The sequence below is a fragment of the Pagrus major genome, chromosome 20 (assembly GCF_040436345.1).
Source record: "Pagrus major chromosome 20, Pma_NU_1.0".
NCBI lineage: Eukaryota > Metazoa > Chordata > Actinopteri > Spariformes > Sparidae > Pagrus > Pagrus major.
Window position 1 is genome coordinate 21,986,283 of NC_133234.1, and position 22,075 is coordinate 22,008,357.

Genomic DNA, 22,075 nt, shown 5'->3' on the forward strand with positions numbered 1-22,075 from the left:
TCTGACCGGGCTAATGTGCAGTCCAGCCGACGCTGGGCTGCAGGATCGGATGTCGTCTTCTGTCTAGACCTGAAGGACTCGGCCCAGAAATAGCTCCTAAAAGCCCAGAAGAAAACAAACAGGGCTCCTGGCTCTTAAGCAGGAACCTCAAGGTTTATTTTACATTTTTTATTTTACATATTTTGGGTTTGGATTTAAGGTTTCAGGACACGGTACTCTCAGAGAGCCAAGAGCAAGTTGGCTTCAACGTGCTCCAACATCCGAACAGGTTCTTAGGAAATCACTTCAAAGCCAAAGGAATGTACATTTTTGGGGAAATAGGTGGTGATATTGATACTACAGTCACTGAGCCTGTTTGTACAAGTGAGATCACTTGGTCACTTCTCTCTGCGCACTTAAGACTTTTTTTTGGCAGTTTGAAAGCTGTCAAATTGTTAACATGCTGTTTTTGTGCCATTTGTAATCAATCATATTAATCTCTCAAGCACTCATATTGTGAAAAGCAGATCAACAAAGACTGTCCAGTCTCCCCCATGTGGTCAGATAGAGCACAACAGTTAAATTTAAGCACATTCTCTGAAATGCACTTGATTTAAAATGCAGAAAAGCAGCCAGAAATTACAGGTTAAATCCATATTCAAGGGAATAGAGATGCACAAGAAGACAAACATCACTATAACACTGGCTGCAGTTTGCTGTCACAGAGGTGGAAAGAAACCAGGGAATAGTCACATCTAAGAAGCTGGAATCAGAGAAATTTGACTTTTAAAAAAAAACAAAAAACGATGAATCGATTATCTTAATAGTTGGCAAAGAATTTAATAGTTGTCAATTAATCAGCCAGTTTGGTATGGGCCAAGATAAAGAACAAAATTTAAACTACTGAGAAGGCGGCAGAAGCTATATCTTTGTTGAAGCGAGCTACTGATGAAGGACGTGACTGGCCTGCACATGTTCTGAGCTCAACCCCATCCTACACCTTTGGAATGAAGTGAATCACCAACTGCGAGTCAGCATCAGTGTTGGACCTTACTGATGCTCTTGAGCATTGTGATTGGGAGGAATTCCCTGCTGCCAGGCTCCAAAATATTGTCCCATAATCACACATGGGTGTAATGTTTGAGTGCCCATATATTTTTGTCTGCAACAATCAGTCAACTAAACAAATAGTTGATCGAAAGAAAATTAATGTCAACTGTTAATTATCTGTTAGTAATTTTTCAAGTAAAAACATTTGCTGGGTCCAGCTTCTTAAATCTGAGGATTTGCTGCCTTTCTTTGTCTTTGAACTTTGGACTGTTGGTTGGACAAAAGAAGCAACCTGAAGACGTCAATTTGGACTCTGGGAAATTGTGATGAGCATGTTTCAAAATGATCATTATTTGCAGTATTATAAGTAGTATACTCTCATGGAGAGCAAATGTATCATTTTTTATAAAAAAAAAATTAAAATAAATCTTCCACTTGAACATGGCAGCTTTAGTCCTTAATCCTTGGGCAGCGGTATGCCAACTGCTGTCTGCTGCCCCTGCATCTGCTGCTCTGCTCGGGTCACCTGCTCCTGGGTGCAGCAGTCCTGCAGGAACACAGCGGCCAGGTTACGTAGGCGGGGACTCTCTGAGAGGGAGAAGCGCAGCATGCACTGCAGGATGCCCGGAGCAGTGATCTCAGAGCGTGACGAGGGCTTTGTGAGGTTCATGAGTGTGGTGATGGCTGACAGGACCGTCTCCTCCCTCTGACTTGACAGACAGTTTGTGACCAAGCTGATCCCACTGCTCTGCAAGATGATGTCTCGGCATTCAGGGTCCATACTCAGGTTACACAGCCCCCCTGAGAACATGACACAAGATAAGTGATGAATGATGATATTTTTATATTGGGACAGAGAGGTGATTTAAAGAATTTGTTGGTGTGATACTCACCCATCCCAAACTCCACAAAGTTCTCATTCTCCTCAGTGAGCATGTCCAAGAAGAGGTCGGTCACTTGAAGCTCCCTCAGATAGTCCATGTTCTTTGGGTCGTATGCAAAGTTGGCCAAGTTAGCCAGCACTTGCTCCTTTGCCTCTGATGTAGTGAAATGAGATATGTCAGCAACATTGGAACAAAGGGATTTAAATTAGAGCCTCAAATCTCCTATCAAAAACACAGTAGTATCAGCAAATTTAAAAGATATGTTTGAGGTCATTAAGAAACATTGACGACTTTACATATTTCGTCCACTAGAGAGCATTGATAAGTAGGGATGCACGATATATATCGGACAGATAATAAGTATGAAGAAAAATGACCAGACTGCTGTGTTGACCTACATTACAGACCATTGGAGTTGGTTACCCTGTTGTTTACATTACGAACTGTGCTTTTAAAATATAAAACTAGCTATTTCTAATTTTCCAGAGATAACAACAATACTCTCTAAGGTTCTCAGACACTGTATTTAGGAAACTTAACTTATACAGACCACTGAATCATGACAAATAAAACATGTGCCCACCTTCACTGTCGGTGTCCTGAAACTCAGTGACCAGAGTTTGTAAATATTCAAACCGGTCAGAGCCCTCAGACGAGCCTTTCCTCCACATCTTTAGCATTAGCTTAGCATTAGCTCCAGTCTTCAAATAATAACTGACGACTAAACAAACTAAAGATAACAGTTTGAACAAAATAAAACTAACAAACTACACTGACATGCATTTATTTCCGGCCATTCCCCGGGTTGGTCCGTCTCTGAAACGTGTCCGTACAACGGCGCGAAAAGAGTACGGTTCCGCCTTAAATCTAACCGTTATAAAATAGCTTGTAATATCGATTAAAACTCCAAACTAAACCACTTAAACACACACTGAAGAATAACACAACCATCACGCATATTATAAAGTGAGTGTTTTAAGTTTTTCCACATGTTTTAGGGATTTTGGTTCATAAAATTGGAACCGGAAGTGGTGGTACGTGAGTAGCTGCACGACAAGAAGGGGGTGTGTTAACGCAGGCAGCTAGCTAATGGTCCCCTGAAAGGTCAGCTTAAAAAAAAAACTAATGTAGCTTTCTTAATTTTTCCTGTTTATATTTCTAACTTTCGTCCCCTTTGCCGGACTTAAGCTATAATGAAGCCGCACCAGATGTCCGCCGGAAAACGTCTCACGAAACCAATCTTGTTTGGGACTCTCATAGTGGGACTAGCGACTGTTTTCTTCAACAGGTAACATTTAAGAGCGTGTTTTGTATTTTGTTGTTGCATCAAATGTCATCTGGAAATGTCAAGTTTGAGCGTCACCTTCAAGGTAACACGTTTAACCTACAGTGTTTCATGATGCACCTTGGTCCACTCTCCATTACACAACCATTGGCTGACTGAGGGGGTGTGTGCCATCTGCTGTTAATTCATTCAGCCACTTTCTTATTAATACGTTTTGTAAATAAAAAATACAAACACAAAGACTTCATTCAGCAGCTACATACAGGGTGCAGTGTTTTGCATGTAAATGTCACTGCAAATTATGCTAATAGTCATAATAGACAATTCTGTGTAACTATGCTGTTTATTTAACAGTTTTATTATGTTAAATAAACTACAAGTAGAAAATAAAGATACATAAAAGGAAAACAAACACAAAAAGGTCTGCAACCACTTGCTACTTATATATTGACTAATTTGCCATTTTTTGTCTCGATTTAATCTGCAAAAAAGTCCTGCACAATACAATAACGCAACCAGTAGCACAGCCCTAAAAAATGAATAATATAAGTATGCACAGGTTCAGTTATCCTGATCGTCAGTCCAAACTTATGGGACAAACTCCAAAAACACCGGATCCTACATTTCCTATAACATTTTCTCGACTGTGTCTGTCATTCAACCTTCTCTGCCTTTCTGACGAAAGTTTTTTAAACTCTACGCCTCCGATTTGTTAAAAAACAGAAAATATCAGTCTCCAAACGCCTGCCAAGATAACTCTGATGACATAATTGATGTTATTTTATCTAATTAAGCCTAAACTGATCACCCTGTGAAAAAAACATGATATCCAATTTTAATCCAAATTACAGCTGAATTCCCAGTTATTTAGAGAAAATTCAGTGCATCAGCTGATATCCAAACATTCTTGGCAATGATTCCACAAATGTGCTTAGCAAACACTTGTGACAAAGATATGTAATGGAGGCAGGACAAATAGATTCCTGCATATTTGTCCAAGGTTTAGTCAATAAGGAAAAATTTACATTTCTGATTCTGGCTCCATATTACAAAATGTTCATATAAGTGCTGCAACTGGTGATTTATTTTCATTGTTGATTAACCTTCCAATTACTTTTTGCAATTAGCTGGTTGATTGTTGGTCTATAAATGTGAGAATTTGGGGGGGGGAAATGCCTGAAATTGACATGTTTAAATGTCCTGTTTGCTCTGCTTGATATATAAAGTCCTTCATCTTTCATCAATTTAATGCTTCCTCCTCCGTGCAGGCACAGGTTCTTTGAGGACGTGGACCAGCTCAGGGCTCAGGAGCGAGCACGCAATGATGCCAAGAGGATAGAGATCTTGGAGAGGAGGCAGAGGCAGATGGAGGAGGCGGCCGAGAAGAAGAGAGGAGGGAGCAGCTGAACCAGAGCCTGAACTATCACTGAGAATATAATAATGTTCAGGTCTACAGATGTGGACACTAAATATATATCCTACTGTACATAGCCTGATTCACTCGTGCACAGACGACCATGTTGAACGGGGGCTTTTTAATAACCTGCCTTGGACACACCAGTTTCCAGTAAACATGAGTGAAGATAATCAGTACTGGAGACGTCTGTGGTGGAAGAAGCCAAATGATCATCGTCGGATCACCACAGAATTCATCTTTTGATAATGCACACATGAACAGGAAATGTAATCTTTTATTTTGTGTCTGTTTTGAGACATAAATATGAATTATTAAATGACCAAAGTGCTAAAAGTCAGCTTGTTTTTTCTTTTACTCACATTTGTCCAGCAGGGGGCAGTGTTGATAACAACTTAAAAGGCCATATTAGTGATATTGCAAGTTTTAGCTCCATAACTATGAAAGATGTTTACAAGTCCAAGACCTTTTTAAGTAAAATCTTCAATGTAGCTGCTAAGCGCAAGGTTATATTCTCAGATTAATTTCCAAGAGTTCAGAGTCCAAGTTGCTTCTTTTGCCCAAAAACTCAAAAGATATTCAAGTTACAAAAGATAGAAAACAGCTAATATTTACCCATTTAGCCATAATGTCCTCCAGAGTAAGAACTGAGTGAAACGTGACACATGTAACAGCTGGAGTATCATTACATCTTTTATTAAAACATGCCGTAAAACAAAAATGGAAATAAATTAAACCCACAAACTTTTAATAAACAGGCAATATTGCACTTGAATGAAAATGAAAAAAGTTCCCACAAGGTCAAAGTGCTTCACTCTATCGTGTACAGTACAGAAAATGTGTCAAATCAAAAAGAAACTGTGGTTTAAACACTTTGACTCAAGAATATATGAATGCAGGTTAACTGATCTGAACACGATGACAGCACCTCTTAAACTGCTGTCTATAAATAACGATCAATATGACCAATACTGTACACATCATGTCACATAGTTCAGAGGGTAGATGGTGTGTTTGACTCACTACAATGACACAAAGACTCCCCTTTTTTAAAACCAAACAGAAATCAAACACGGGGCTCACGAGGTAACAGTTAAAAGCCAAAATCAGCCGAATCCCCCCCAGAGTTTATGTTTAAAACATTGTGAATCATCAATAATTGATGGAGACACGTGGCACACAATTATCTGGGACATCTGCACATGTGCCAACCTATTAAACCTGTTATTTTCCACTTTCAGCAGTGGATGTGAGTGCACTCAACTGTCGCTTTAATTGGAGTTATTGCCAGTAAATGTAGTCGTGATTTTCAGCTAAAAACACATTTTAAATTGCATATTATTGCCCTTTTTAGAGGATATGGTGCACAGATTTAACAAACCAGGGAAGATCCTTGAAATTTGTGTCTTTAAATGTGAGCAAACATCAGATACAGTAACACATAAACTATACAGACAGACAGAGACCCATAACTACAGCAGGAACGAAGCACAAGTGTCGAGTCAGGACAACAGAGAGTGTGAGAAGACGAGGACGGGACCGGAGTAACAGTACATCAACAGTTTTACAGTATTAGCCATTTGTGTTCCCGCTTCGTCTGGGCTCTTTTTAGATGTGATTTTTCCAAAAGTTTAGGAGGATTACGTCACACGGTGAGGGGCACCAAGCCTTGGGAGGAGGCGGCAGGAGGGACGGTGATGGCGGTCAGGGCACCAGGTTTCAGTCCGTTCACCGACCTGCTGAATAAAAAAAACAATAAACAAAGTTACATTAAATGAGAGTTAAATGAAAGTTAAAACTTTTCCTTACAGATGACTTCCTAAAAGTAGCTGGTATGTACGGCTTTATTCATTAATAACTGGGAAAATAGAAAAAGTGTGCAAGTTGGTACAGTTAATAAGTATCAGTGCAGTTAATCAATAATTCAATAAAGAGGAACTTCAATTACAACCTATTTTTTACTTTGGTTAACAAGTGGATCTTTATTTGTTTTTTTAGAATTGCAAATAATCCAAGTTATCAATATTTTTTATATTAAGATTTGCTTATACAGTCACTCAGTCAACACTAGATATTGTCTATTACTACTATTTAGGTTCTTTAAGTAAAAACAAAAACATGAATATACTGGCTGGGGAGTTACCAGACAATCCTAGTTTTTATTTTTCATGGCAGAATTGGACTTCCGTAGACAGAAATGAAATGAAAACCTGCTCAGATTGTCAGATAAACTCTTCTTCCTCCTGTCTGACAGAGTCTTTAATACTCTCAGTCACCATCAGTTCTTCTCCTCCTGGTCGCTGACCGTCACAGGACATATCAGCACCGACCTGAACACCAGCAGGTCATTCTGTCATTCTGTCCACATCAACTGAATCTGTCTCCGTCTCAGATACAGCTACAACACAGACATGACGTGTTTTACATTTTCTGTGTGTGTGTTGCTAAAAATGGAACTCAAAGTGGGAACGAAGTTGCAGAGTTTAGCCTGACTGACTGGTGAAACTGGTTTCTTTTGTTGGTCATAGTTGAGCTATGACTAGTATCTCTGTATGGTTTAAGTCATGACTCTGGAAAGCACCATTCAGACCAGAATGAAAGACAGATTTACGACAGATGTTCCTCTTTTGATACCTTAGTTTAAGCAAAGATAAACATGCAAATTCCTTTTTATTGTTTACCTGCGACAGCATTAAATAAACACTCAGCTCAGGCAATTCCTCTATTACAGTAAGTGAGACACAATGCCCTTAGCTCCTTCAAACCTGACTGAAGGTGAATTGTGTACATAACAATCCTCCCGCTCTGACACCACAGGAACAATGACCTTGTTGTGTGTAGATCTCAATATGCACACACTGCCTCTTTAGTTCTCCCTCACACAGCAGAAACACTACACACTGTCCCTGCTCTCACCACCAGCCTCAAGCAACACAAGCCGATCAGAGTGATTCAGCAGAAAGGCACTTTTGCTATTAAATATGATTGACTGTTGCACTAATACACGTCTGGTGATATCACGTATTTTTCGTAGCGTCAAGAAATCCCATGAAAAAACCAAAACCAACAATGAATTAAGATAAAAGCTATCAAACACATCTGAAGTAAGTGAACAAACACGCTGTAGTTTATTTTGACTCAATCCATCACACGGCATCCTGCTGCCACAAATGCTCACTATAGCACCAAATGTGGATTAATCCGCTGCTGAAAATAGTCCCTGAAGAATGCACCATTTCCTCCTATTTGAGTAATGTTTGTAAATACTACAGCGTCCAGCTGTTTTACAAAAGTTACAGAGACTTTTTTAGCCCTGCGAGAGACACTTGGTCCAGACTAAATTGGCAACTCCACGACTGAAAATTGAATCCATTGTGGAAAATGTAAAAAACTGCAAAGACTTTTAGCTTTGTTGAAATGAAGTGATATATTTCTGACCCATTTTCAAGGATTTAAATCTTCAGCAGGAACTAATGGCTGAGGGGTTTAGAGCTACAGACAGCGTTAGAGAAGTCAGAAGTATTGAAACAGTCCAACACACTTTTAGTTTTTGTCTTTTTAAAAAGGGATTTTACAGACCAAAAACTCCTGTCCTGTAATATTCTTATCTGACTTTAATGTTGACGAGACTTTCAGTTTTTTGTTGGCTTGTCTTTGTAATTTCCCCAAGTTCATTTTTAGCAGCAGTTTCACTTTCATCAAGTTTCTCTTCCACAAAAGACAAAAGCTGTGTTTGTTTTAAAGTTCAGTTTGTTAATAATAATTAGTGGTCAGATCTACTGCCAAACAAAACAACTCACACTGGCAAATAGACAGGAAGCAGATCTATTAGTTCAAAGGCAGCAAGAAAATTCCAGCACCATTACACCACCAACACCAGGACATCAAGTGTCCAGGACATCATCTAGCCCCCAGTTATGGTTATTTCTATGAGCTCTACGTTGGAAAAGAGGATTGTGAAAACTGCTGCAGCTGCATGCATTTGCCCCAACACACTCAGGTAACAGGCGGAGGAGCTACGATTACCCAAAATCAATGCAGGGAATGTGACCATCTCTGTCCTGCTGGGAAGAAAATGCACACAGGTCTCAGATTCTCCTCCACAGTCTGTGATGTTACACTGCAAGATTCTTGACATGAATTATCCCTCAGAGAGGAAAGATGTGTGTTTTGCTTTCACTCACGCTTTATCAAAATACGACGTATGGAGCGACTGCGAGTAGTTGGCTGTGTTCGCGTTGAGCGCGTTGCTGTTGTCGAGAGCGTACGCCTTCCTCGCTCTCTGGTCCTTGGCAAAGTTCCTGCAAGCGGCGAGCTTCGACTCCAGAGCCTGCGAGGGGATGTAAACAAAGAGATGAGGATGCTCCTCTGTTCAATGGAAAGACAGGGACTTTCTACATAAAGCTAGTCGTGTAGTGAAAGAGAAATGGATCCTGGAAACATGAGCTCAGAAGGAATGACTCACCCCAACTTTCCGGAGTAAATCACTGACGATGTTGAGGGCTGATATCCTGGCAGAGGGAGTCAGCGGAGAGTTGCTGCCATATCCATTTGATAGAGCTGAGGAGGAGAGAGGACAGAAAACGATGTGTTGATTTAAATTTAGATTAGTTCTTATTTGATCTACATCTGTGCCTGAAATCACTCCCTCATTCGCTTGTCTAGAGCAGGTAGTGTGCTTTTTTTTTGAGAGCTTTTTCTCTGAAAATAGCTCCTCACTGCAGCCAAAAAACTGTGCTAAGCGAGTGGTGAGAGTGAAGCAAAAATAGCAAAGTTGTGCCGTAAAAGCAAAGCATTCATTGTTAATATAAAAAATACTGATTTTAGCCACTCTAAGAGTGAAAAACCTTGAAAAAAATATGGTAGTTATAAAATACAGGATACTATACATATTTTACAGTGTATTTGCCTGAAATACTTTTTATTTGCAACATTTATCCATTTATGTGCCTGAAACTGGATTTTTTTATGCCACATCCTACCAGTACCTTCCTCTTTAGGATTCATTTCTCCCCTATGAGAGCACCTGAAGGCTCCCTTTTCTTTACACGACACAAATAACTGAGCGCCCACACATGAATAAAAGAAAACAACAAAATCAAAGACGTTTTAATCAAGAACTGCTCCGATATCCCCGTCTGTACGTGCACAACGAGAGTAAAAAAATGCACTCAAGCGAAGACGGGTTGCAGCTACCTGTTGAGTTGGCAAAGGCGTTGTCCAGACCTTTGCTCAGTGGGGTAGCAGGGAGAGAGAGGGAGGCCTGAACAGCAGTGTCCATCTTTACGTTGTCCTGTGTGGGCGAACTTGGAGCGGACATTCTGCCTACATCTGACTGCCTCTCTCGGACGGCCAGCTCCTGCCGCAAGTCTACAACGAGAAAAACAAAAATAAGGAACATTTTGTAGCTCTGCTGAGGACACAAACCAAGAAAACCCCTACTTATTTGTGGGAAAGCAGATATTTTAAACACAGTTAATCAAAGAGGAGGAAAACCGCAGCAGCTGCATGTTAATGTGCTGGAATGTGACTGACAGCGCGGCTCATTAGTAAAAATCTAGTCAATAATCACCTCTGGCTTCATCCTTTAATCTTTGCACAGAGCACAGAAGCGACTCCTTCTCATCCAGCTCGCTCTCCAGGAAGGCATTCCTCTCGATGGCCTGGTTCAAACGCTGCTCAAAGTTCTCCAGAGACACGATGGTAGCTCTGAGGAAGAAGTTAAAAGGAGGGCAGAAAATGACGGAAAGCAACACTGAAATCAACATTTCATTAATTAAATGTAAATATCCTCTGGGGCTGCATTCTGTAAACCACATCTACGTATTAATGATTATTCAAGTACAAACATGGGATCAATATTCTGGCTTGTGCAACTGCAGCATCGATTTTAATCTAATTCAGGCCAGCAATCTATTAAATGAGTCATTTGTTAATTGTAACGAGGCTTAGAATTGCTTCTCTGGCAACATTTTCAAACATATTAAAAAGGGATCCTGTTGTGGCAGGTATTCTGGGGAGAAACACCTCTGTATCCAGTTTAGGTGACATGATGTTCTCTAAACTGTATTATCCAGATTATTAAAAAAACGCTACATGTGACAAATACATTTTCTACTGTAATTTCTGACGGAGGCTCTGATCAAAACAAAACAAAAGACGTTTGCCAAGTGTTCGCAGAGCAGCAGACACGACCAGCTCTGGAAGAGAGAGTCGGGTGAAGAGCCAGACCTTCTGGAGGAATAAACACCCAGAGTCTCTCTGGATTCTGCTCTGATCCGGAGCCGTTTACCGACAGGAGGAGAGTTCAGAGATTACTTATTAACTTTGGGGATTAAGAATTTTGGATTCATCTTCACTACTGTTAATCAACCTGAGTGCAGCAGTGATCCGCAGAGGTGACCTCCATTGTCGGGTGTTTACGTTCTGTTATGTTGACTGGAGCTAGCCAAATAAATAATAACACTTAGTTTTTACACATTTATTATTTAAAATGCTAAATTTATTAACATATTACATTTTTAAAGAAGAAATTATAAAAGACATGAATTGACTAAATCAAATGCAAGATGTGATTTTTAATTTTGGATTATTTCAGTGAGCATTAGAAGCTCATACAGACCTTTTGGCTCTCTCTAAGTCATCATTGGACTGTTCGAGCTCTCTGACGTATTTGTGGAGCTGATCCTTGATGCTGCGTGTTTGGCCGAGGTCGTCCTCCAGCATGGAAATCTGCTTGTAGCTCTGAGAGTACTGATGCTCCAGCTTGTCCTGAAGAGAGGGGGGGGGAGACAGGACAGGACGGGATGAAGACAGACAGCACATATTGATCACATGTATTTAATCTAAAACACGTCAGGCAGGAGAGCCTCATTTCAGGGAAATGATTCAGCAGCTCCCGACGTGCACCACCCACATGTTATCATCCATTCATCAGTGCTCCCCTCATTTTCATTCTAGGCAGCCGGCGGATGTGAGGTGTGACCTATATATCCACCAGCTCCGAGACAATCAGCTCAATAAGTACCGCCGGGAACGTCGGTACGTCTGACCTATATCTGCTGTTACTGTGGTGCCTGAATCAACAGCAGCCAACCACACAGAGGCCAGACATCCCTCTGTTGGCTCCCAGAGTCTCATTCAGCACATTAACAGGTCGGGGAAGTACAGTATAGTACAGTTATAGATTATAAAGATATATTTCAGGCGTCGATATGGTTTGTATGGTGGCCTTGAGGTGCAAAATACGACAATACTGGACAAAACATGCTCAAATATGAGAAAACATAGCCACATTTTAAAAAAAAAACAACATTAAAAACATTATTTCTCCAATGTTGTGTTTTCTGAAATGTCATTGTGTTTTTTACATTTCCCTTTATTCTACAATGTTTTTATAAAATGTTGTGTTTTCTAAAATTTGATCATGTTTTTCGAAAGTGTCCAAGAAATGTATTTTCTGAAATCTTTTTCTGAAATGTTGTAGTGTTTAACATTTCCATTTGTTATATAATTTTTTTGTAAAATGTTGTTTTCTAAAATTTGATTGTGTTTTTCGAAAGCTTCTCAGAAATGTTTTTTCTGAAATGTCGTGTTTTTTTAAAATGTTGTAGTTTTTTCTATACCATCAATTTAAAAAAAACAAACTTTGTTGTGTTTTCTAAAATGATGTCTTCTAAATTTCTGTGTTTGAAAATGTAAAATGATTGAAGGTTTTCAAAGTGTCTCAGAAATGTTGTATTTTCTTCAATGCCTTTTCAATAATGGGTTTTCAGAAATGTTGTAGTGCTTTCTGAAATGTTTTGTTTTCTAAAATGTCTTGTTTTTTTTCATATGTTCCAAATTGCTTTGGTAAAATGTTGTTTTCTTATTTGTTGATTTGTTTTGTATAATGAAATCGTCTTTTTTAAAACGTCTCTTTGTAAAACATTGTGTGTAGTAAAATGTCTCATCATTGTGTTGGCTGTGACGCAGCGTTTTGTGAAATGGTCTTTGCCTTTTTTTTAGATTTCTTGATTTCTTGACATGGTGTTGTGTTTTGCACCTCGAGGGCTGTAGTCCTGTACCGAAAACTGTCAGCAATGGGTGAAAGTATCGAATGACCATATTCAGCATTTTTAAACACAAAACATTACAGGAAACCTCGCCAGACCTCAAAGCACTGAGGTTTCAGAAACCATCATCAGTGGGGAGCTGAGCCAACAGGACTGTATTATGAAGATCAAAAACATATTCCTGAAAAGCCAACAGTACGATGTTGCTCCAGAGACCACCACTTGTGTTTTCACTCACAAACAAAGCTGCATCTTCACTTGATGTGGTGAATCTAAAAACCTGACAGACACCTTGGCACACACACATCTCATCCCTGCTGGTGACTCGACTCACCCCTGCTGGATACTTTGACTACAAATGTGCCACCCGCCTTTTGGTAATTATGGAGCGAGAATAAGAATGAAAGACACAACCTGATGCATTATGTATGAGAGTCACTCAGATCAGCTGCATCGGCATACAGCGAGCTTAGGCCAGAGCAGTTGTTGGTTGATAAGTGCTGAAATTAGAAAAGAGACGTACCTCAGCACCTTCGTGAGGTGAGATTATCATTTAGATTGCACACGGATTCACAGGATCATATCTGTCTGAGATACGCCTCCAACAAGCACACGACAACTTATCACCCTTTCTTATGTAGTGTTTTATTACAAGCACATATAGGTCTGCTCTCAATATCCCCATAACCTCTTATGTATAACTAGAAAGGCAAAGCTGCAGGCCGGCTAGAAAAAATAAATAAATACTGAGCGTGAATGCATCCAGGGGAGCAGCAGCTGTTATAGCGTGACTTCACATCTCCTCACTCCCCAGAGACTGCACTCAAGGACGACTGGTGATATAAGATGGCTACAAAAAAAAAAGCATCAAATATTCATGTCAAGGCCACACATGGAGACACACTGTACTTTGATTCAGAGCGTAATGTATTGTTAAGATTAGGGACGTATACATAATGCTGATGTCATCCACAATCACAGAGAAAGTCACATTCACAGCACTCACAACGTCCTTTAAACGCACAGAATGTACTTCTGCCTCTAAGGATCGATCAATCAATACTGCACTTGAGACAGAGGTAGCGTGGGATCATGGGAGTTGTTGTCTACATTGTTAAACAACCATCATCCCTGAGAAAACTCAGTTCTCAGCCTCATTCTCCGACTTCCCTCCTCATTCTTTGACTCTGTCAGAGAGTGAAATGAACAAAATGTGCCTCAAATTGAAACACGACAGTTACCAATAACACAAAGTCATACCTACAGTTAAGTTTAATATATTGTTTTGTATCAGAAATTATGATTGTATATCCTGTTGCTTTTTACAGCAATGTCTTAATCAGCACTACTTCTTCATTAATAATGTCGCAGCCGGAAATTATATTGATGCAGAGATACACAGATTCAGTTTATTTCCCCGTCGTTTAATCAGACTCCTGCAGTTACCTTGAGATTCTCAACCTCATTCTTGAGTCTCTGGTTCTCAGACTGCAGGTCCTTCATACGATGCTCGGCCTGGCCCAGCTGTGCTTCCAGCTCAGCCTCAAGCTCCCTGCTGCCCTCCTGAAACTCCAGCAGCTCTTCCTGGGCCTCTTGGCAGCTGTGGGCAGACAGAAGAGAAGCCATTAGACAACAAGTCGAGACAGAACGAGGTCGGTATGCGAGTCTGGTGTGTGACTTCATCAACTGTTGCACTTGGAAAAAAGCTTCTCTCCATCTTATTTATTTCCATCTTTAGCTAATCTCATCACTGGAGCACTGACCCAGATACGACTCCACAAAATCTGATTTTCACAATTTCTGCATGTGCTGGCGAAGGACGGTGAAGAGTTAAATTCATTTTTGAGGCACAGAACTGCTTCATACTCTAAGACGCTAGCAAATCAACACAGTACAAAAAATAAGCACAGCAAAAGTGTCAGAATGGTCGGACGAACACGTTTTTCTATAAATCTCTACATGTTACAGTAACGACGATAGAAATAGGTGATCAATTCTTACTTATTACACCTTTAAGTAGTAAGTGATCAGAATACTTCTTCCATCACTGGTCTTACGAATTGGGCAGCAACACTACAAATTATTAACTGATGAATGGATATGAATAAATGTTTAAAGATTTTAAGAACACCACTTTGCTGACTCTCTCTTCATGGTCAGTAAACTCAGATGTTTAATCACGTTTCACTACATGTCTCTGGTTGAAAAGATGTTTAAAAATTTAAACAACATTAAAGCTACAGATCGAGGCTATAATGTGCATCACGCACACCAGAAAATAAAATCTGGGGCGTACATAAAAAACTAAAAACGTCGAAATTACCCTACTGGAGCAAAGACTGTATTTGGTGGTACATGATCATGAGATGTATCACTTGTACAGAGGCTGTTTTAGAAAATGTAAGATTCAACTAACCAGATTTTAGGAAGAGGAAGAACAACAGCAAAAAAAACCCAAAAAACTGACTGAACACCATTTTAGTGCATTTAGTTCGACTGGTCTAAGAAGCCAGATCTCTGACTTTATCCTCAGAACAACCACATTGGACATGAGATCACTGAACAGCTTTACCATGACGCGGTGGTTACGTAAGTGTCTGTTGATATGGCCATGGATGAACACACTTGGACAGACAGACACACAGACACACACACAGACACACACAGCTGTCTATAAATGGCAAATGGAATAACCCTGCCATCATGTGAGTGAGAGTGCTGGAGGTGGCACAGAGCCAGTAAATCCATTTATAAACGGCCGTGTTCAGCCAGCCTCGCTTTGAACTGGTTCTGCTCGGAACAGATTGGCTGCAGACTGGTGCTTCCTCTTCACGGTTATTAACATTTATTCAAAATACTCTGAATAGTTAGTATGAGGAGACTCCTCGGCATGAAAATGCTTACTTCCGCTCATTTAACACAGTTCGGTGATTTTTTTCTCAGCAATTTTGCTAAAGGGAAATGCAAAAGGCTCTGAATCAGTTCCGGTCCGATGGGGTTCTTACATTTTATAAAACTTAAATGTATTCAAAAGGTACAGTTCACCTAAAAATGACTGATTTAGTCATTACCGTCGCCAGCCCTGATGGAAAGTAGGGTGAAGTTTCATAGTCCACAAAACAGCCTTCATACTTTGCCACGTTTACTTCTTGTTTTGATATTTATGTTTAGTTACAACTGATATAGTTTGTGTATGTATGTAGATATTAATACTAAAATGTGTATACATGTATACATAATACAATGCTTGAAGCTCCAGAAGAGCTACGAAATGGTCAAGAATGGACTGTGAAACTTATGATGACATTAAATCAATAATTACTTCTCGTGTTGTAGGTGGATTAATGAAAGAAAACACTTATGTCACACATGCTACACACACAAGCACAATGGATGTAGTCTTGACTTTAAAAGGAAGCTCATTGTCTAGAGACTCTTATATAACTGGGTGTCGGCCTGGGATTGTTTCCTTTAGCACACAGTGTTGAGATTTCAATCAGCTGTAATCAACCGGCATGCTGTAAGATAAGATTTCATGTCGGGAAGTGCTACTTTTAGTAACCTTTGGATCATTAAAATGCGGCTGTGTTGTTATATAATCCCGTTCAAAGACAGGAGGACAAAAGAGACGTGAGAGCCTTTTCTGTTTAATGTGAAACACGAGCCGTCACTTTGGGGAAAACAGGGAGAGGTTTTCTCTGATAAAACTGTCCCACGTCAAACTGTTTCAGAAGTGTCACTGGATATGCCGACAGTGGGCTTTAATTGAAAGAGTGAGAATGGCTGAAATCCAATGACAAGATAGCAGATCAGACGTTCCTGAGGTGATGTGTTCCTGCTGTCGTTCCCACACACACAAAGAGGCTGCAGGGTTACTATCAGACCTTCTGATCTGCAGGAACTAAACGGCACAATCTGTGAGTCAATAGACTTTTCAGGTGTACTTTACAAACATCTGTACTTTCTCCGCCTTCCCAACATCACAAGATTGATTTCAACCTGTCAGTGCACATCACGCACAGCAGACGTAGCGAGCCACATCTGAGAGGACGACACATTTATATTTTCAATTATCACATTTCAAAAACACATTTGAAATGATGTGATTGTATGTCACACTTTACAGCTCAACTTTGTTACGGCATAATCTTTCCACTGTATGTAAATTAATAATAAAAGCTGTTACTGCAAAGAGAGAGATGACAGATTACGAGTTCAGCTGGAGTTTAAGTCATTTTAGTGGCCATGGTATAAGGCACATTATCATGACCAATAACGAGCAGAAAATGTCAGGCTTTGGATGCCTCCGAGGTTGATTTTTGACATTTCTGAAAGTCCCGTGGGATGGTTTTGGTGTCACACACCAATGTAAGAGAGCCAGTTTACGCACCCGTTCTTGTACTTGAGGGAGAGAGTCTTCCAGAAGTCAATTTCCTCGTCTTTTGAGGAGAATTTTGGTATCATATCCGTTTCCATGGCAAACAGATCTGTAGAGGAAAGAAACAAGAGTGACTACAATTGATAAGAGGACAGGAGAAGTTTATTACAGAGCATCATATCTGTTGGATGATCCATGAACATCCTCGAGTGCATCATAGCAGCACAAACGCTCCTTTAAAAGTGAAACTTATTTCTTCACAGCCTCGTCTAAAACTCTCCTCGACCAGAAAAGAGATTTAAAAATCAATGATTTGCACAACAGCTGGGAATTAATCATCAAAAGGGCTCCCAACAGACTCCCGGAAACCCCGAGGAGTTCAACAAACTCTGCTTTCTAGAGTTTGAACAAAACATTATTAAGAATTAAAAAGGGCTTTGAAAGTTTCAATACATCGAGCTGACTGAAATAAAAAATCTGTAACTTGGTTAGAAATGCAGCATGCTAGCTTTACTCTAGAACTTAACTTCCACTTGTTCCGCCCACATACCAACATTAAATTTAGATTTACAAGAAAACAGCCTCATTCATCACACTGACTGGTAATTAGAGTGAAAACTTTGAATAAAACCCCTCAACAGCAAACTAGCTGTGAGCAGGAGCCAATGGGAACAAGGCCAGAGCCTAAATTAGAAACTAGGAAATTTTAGGGAATCTTTTGTCATGAATTAGTCCCCATTAATACACTCGCTCTGACGTAAATAGGCTACAGATACACAGAAGCAACACAATGCTCCAAAACTGTTTGACCCAGACGATGTTGGACAGGTTGTTTGCTCGGGACAAAGCTCTTCTGTCCCGTCTTTGAAACACGGTTCTTTGATTTACATGCTCCCAGGTGAATTACAGGGAGTCAACAGAAGGTAAGGGAACAGGATGGTTCGCCTGTAACAACATACAGTCAAATAAAAGGCAATGGATACTTTAAAACCCAGACATTGTCTTCATACAGAGACAGAATGAGGACAGAAGTGGGACAAATCTGTTGACCTACTTTTTGGTGCAATTTTAACAACTCCTTCCAATTTTTAGAGGCATTGAATTAAATGTCAACTACTTTAGAAGGCAGTAATGAAGCCAAACAATTTTCATACACAGTATGTGGTGAGGCTGAGATGAGTATTAACCTTTGGGGGTAGCAAAGAAATCAGTTTCTTGCTCATTTCTCGCCAAATAGTCACAATTTCAGGTCTATCACTTGAGCAGAAGTGCTGCTAGGTAAATTGGCAACGAGCTTACACCATCAGGAAGCACATATAATGGGGTTTTCTTTGTTTTGTAACCAACTCAACTGATAAAACAATGTCTGATGCTGTTTTTAAAAAAGGCTGCTACTCAAACAAAGTGCTTAAAATGGTCTAAAGTGCAGGAATACTTCTGTGCAAGACATGAAGGATAATGGTGACAGGGACAAAGAAGGAGCGACAGGAACAAGGTCAACAGAAATGTTTAGAGAGGCAGTAAATAATGCTGACCTCTCGGACCACGTTGACGAGACATGTGTCCACTTGACATTCAATAAAAACCCTTTACAGCCACCGAGGGACAGTGAGGAGAGAAGTACCTGCATTCAAAACCTTACTTAAATAAATGATGTGCATGTTTTCTGCTGTAGATGTTTAAGGTTGAGCTCAGTTTAACTACATTATGCATGTTGGCTAGTTTACCATCATCTGTTTGAGTAGCTGCCCTGCCCTCGGCTCTTATTTACATTCCACCATTGAACGTAGAGGAAGAGGAAACACAAGTTTAACTCAAACAGAAATCTTAATAACCTCAAAGAGAGCCCGGCTGCTCTTCAGGTCTTTAACTTTCTCCTGTACGCTGCCCTGAAAAAGAAAATTCACTCTGTGATCCTCTGAATAATTCAGTCTCAGATTATATTGAACCACATGAACCGAAAGCCTGGAGGGAAACTCAGATGTTATTACAGCTGAGGAAATAGCAACACAAGCCTTTCTGACAGCATCATGATGAAGGCCTGGCATGACTCTTAGATTAAAAAACACAATTATATTTTCATAAAAACATGTTTTCTTCATGTAAACTGCATGTTGGCCTTTGAATTTGGATAATAAAGGAATATGATTATATTATTTTATTGTAATATATATGGAATGGGATGTGTATAAGAGTATATTCAATGATTTTAAAGGTGGATTTTGAGACTACACTATAAAATCCTCACAATTTAAACATATTAACTCCACACTGAGTGAAAATGATGGAGGAATTGAACACTGACACTGATCAAATGGTAATATAGCACGAGACACAATCACAACCATTTTCTAACAAGAGAATATATTTAAATAAATGCACTGAAAACAGCTCAAATTTAACAATCAGCGCTGAATTATAATGTAAAAAGGTGCAGAAATGACACCGAGATGAGCGACTGATGTCAAAACTGGGTGTGCAAACAAGACGTGCACCGACAAAACGATCCCACACACGCCGACATGTTGGCTCTGATGTTACGGTTTTTATCGGTTTTCCACTAAAATACAAAGAATAATGAATTATAATGTTTCCAGTACCTGAACATCGCCCCAGACACTGATGTTTATCAGTCCTTCATGGTCTCTGATGTGCGCTGCTGAGGCGGACCGTCTCCTCTGCTGTCTGATGATCTGCTGCCTCCTCTCAGCGGGGCTTTTAAAGGACAAACACACCCTAAATATGAATATTATCTCTCAATATGTCCGCATCTGGTTTGATTTGAAACTTTAATAGTGGTAGGATTATTGAAACAGCGTGAATGCCGAATATATTTTATATCATGTGGATAATTTTTGGTTCAAAGACAAAAAAAAAAAGTAAATCTATGACAAAGTGTCAGCTGTTAAAATACATTAAAATACTGCATTCTGACTTCAAGCTTTGGGAAACAAATGTGTTTGTTCGCGTTTAATTAAAGAAAAAAGTCATGAAATTTAAATTAGACAACCCGTTTTAGGGTGGATTTCCTGCGTGTTGTCGCGTTGCGTTCACGGGCTTCACTGCTGCGCACAAACTGCGCATGACACGCAGTTATGGTACATTAGCACCACCTGCTGGTCATCTGCTACAACTGCATCTGGGTGCTACTTCAATTACTTTTGGTGATTTTGGCGACTTTTTCCACAAAAAACAATAAAACATTGGATTCACAAACCGTGTAAACTAAAAAACAGTATAGGATTGTGTTGTGTAAATTAACAGTTTAAGGTTCCAACTAAGTTTAATGCATGCCATCTGTATTAAAGCAAGTTTAAATAGTCATAAATAAAAATTAAAATGTATGTCAAACATTTAAAACAAAAATCAAAGTTGCCTAATGAGAAGTCCAAATTTTAACTTCAAGTCAAAATTAATTTATATGTTTTTTTAAATCCTGAGATATAAAGTCATAATTATCAGATTAAAAGTACGGAAGCCCTAAAGGGCCATGCATTCATACATTTTATTTCCTCCGTTTTCCCGTGATAACGAGTTAATTTCATTTGGTTTCTCGAGATCTCGAGTTATTATCTCGAAATAACAACTGCCGTTTTCCCGAGATAACGAGATAATTTTCTCGAGATCTCGAGATAACAAAACTTTGTTTTCCCGAGATAACGATATAATTAATTCAAGATCTTGAGATAACGAAACGATAGTGTAGTATATTAAATCATTGCAGGAAACATCATTCAGTGTAGCAATGTCAGAGGAGCAGGAGCATATCGATCACCACGTCACATGTTTTCAATCAAGGCCTGACACAGGCTGAAATAGCATTATGCCTTGCTATTACAGATAATATACACATTAGTGTGCATAATCTAAAAAGACGGTTAGCAAGGCTTCAGCTATATCGACGGCGCAATCTAAGTGAGCCTGATGTCCTCATTAACTACATAGCTGACCAGCTATGTAGTTAATGAGGAGATCTCGAATTAATTATGTCGTTATCTCTGGAAAACAAAGTTTCGTTATCTCGAGATAATAACTCGAGATCTCGAGAAAACAAATGAAATTAACTCGTTATCACAGGAAAAAGGAAGGAAATAAAATGTATGAATGCATGGCCCTTTAGGGCTTCTGTAGATTTTGGCAACTTTTTTACAAAAAACAATAAAACATTGGATTCACAAAACGTGTGAACTAAAAACAGTATAGGATTGTGTTGTGTAAATTAACAGTTTAAGGTTTCAACTAAGTTTAATGCATGCCATCAGTATGAAAGCAAGTTTCCGCCTAAGTAAAAGTCATAAATAAAAATTAAAAATGTATGTCAAATATTTAAAACAAAAATCAAAGTTACCTAATGAGAAGTCCAAATTTTAACTTCAAGTCAAAATTAATTTATATATTTTTTAAATCCTGAGATATAAAGTCATAATTATCAGATTAAAAGTACAGAAGCCCTAAAGGGCCATGCATTCATACATTTTATTTCCTCCGTTTTCCCGTGATAACGAGTTAATTTCATTTGTTTTCTTGAGATCTCGAGTTATTATCTCGAAATAACAACTGCCGTTTTCCCGAGATAACGGGATCATTTTCTCGAGATCTCGAGATAACGAAACTTTGTTTTCCTGAGATAACGATATAATTAATTCGAGATCTTGAGAAAACAAAACAATAGTGTAGTATATTAAATCATTGCAGGAAACATCATTCAGTGTAGCAATGTCAGAGGAGCAGGAGCATATCGATCACCGTGTCACATATCGTTTCAATCAAGGCCTGACACAGGCTGAAATAGCATTATGCCTTGCTATTACAGATAATATACACATTAGTGTGCTTAATCTAAAAAGGCTTCAGCTATATCGGCGGTGCAATCTAAGTGAGCCTGATGTCGTCGTTAACTACATAGCTGACCAGCTACGAGGTCCCGGGCGCCTCCATAATCTCAGGCCTATCATATCACAGTCATTATCTCGAGATCTCGAATTAATTATATCGTTATCTCAGGAAAACAAAGTTTCGTTATCTCGAGAT

At 39.3% G+C, this 22,075-nt stretch overlaps 2 protein-coding genes across 5 annotated transcripts; both read right to left on the reverse strand.

Annotated features, from left to right (window-relative positions):
- Positions 1–134: 134 nt before the first annotated feature.
- On the reverse strand, positions 135–2,710 carry armc7 (armadillo repeat containing 7). Its single transcript, XM_073489583.1, has 3 exons — positions 2,497–2,710; positions 1,923–2,066; positions 135–1,830 (listed from the first exon to the last, which is right to left on the reverse strand). The coding sequence occupies exons 1-3, from the start codon at positions 2,591–2,593 to the stop codon at positions 1,487–1,489; spliced, it is 585 nt and encodes a 194-aa protein (XP_073345684.1). The 5' UTR covers positions 2,594–2,710; the 3' UTR covers positions 135–1,486.
- Positions 2,711–5,287: 2,577 nt separating this feature from the next.
- ndel1a (nudE neurodevelopment protein 1-like 1a) lies at positions 5,288–19,719 on the reverse strand. Of its 4 annotated transcripts, none has more exons than XM_073489576.1 (10): positions 19,645–19,719; positions 17,057–17,153; positions 14,113–14,266; positions 11,235–11,383; positions 10,185–10,321; positions 9,809–9,982; positions 9,078–9,172; positions 8,797–8,942; positions 8,639–8,673; positions 6,260–6,348 (listed from the first exon to the last, which is right to left on the reverse strand). In XM_073489576.1, the coding sequence occupies exons 2-10, from the start codon at positions 17,140–17,142 to the stop codon at positions 6,341–6,343; spliced, it is 984 nt and encodes a 327-aa protein (XP_073345677.1). In that variant the 5' UTR covers positions 17,143–17,153; positions 19,645–19,719; the 3' UTR covers positions 6,260–6,340. The 4 variants fall into 4 exon arrangements, with proteins under 4 accessions (XP_073345675.1, XP_073345674.1, XP_073345677.1 ...); XM_073489575.1 differs by having other exon boundaries at positions 6,260–6,351; XM_073489574.1 differs by lacking the exon at positions 8,639–8,673 and having other exon boundaries at positions 5,288–6,348.
- Between the last annotated feature and the right edge of the window lie 2,356 nt (positions 19,720–22,075).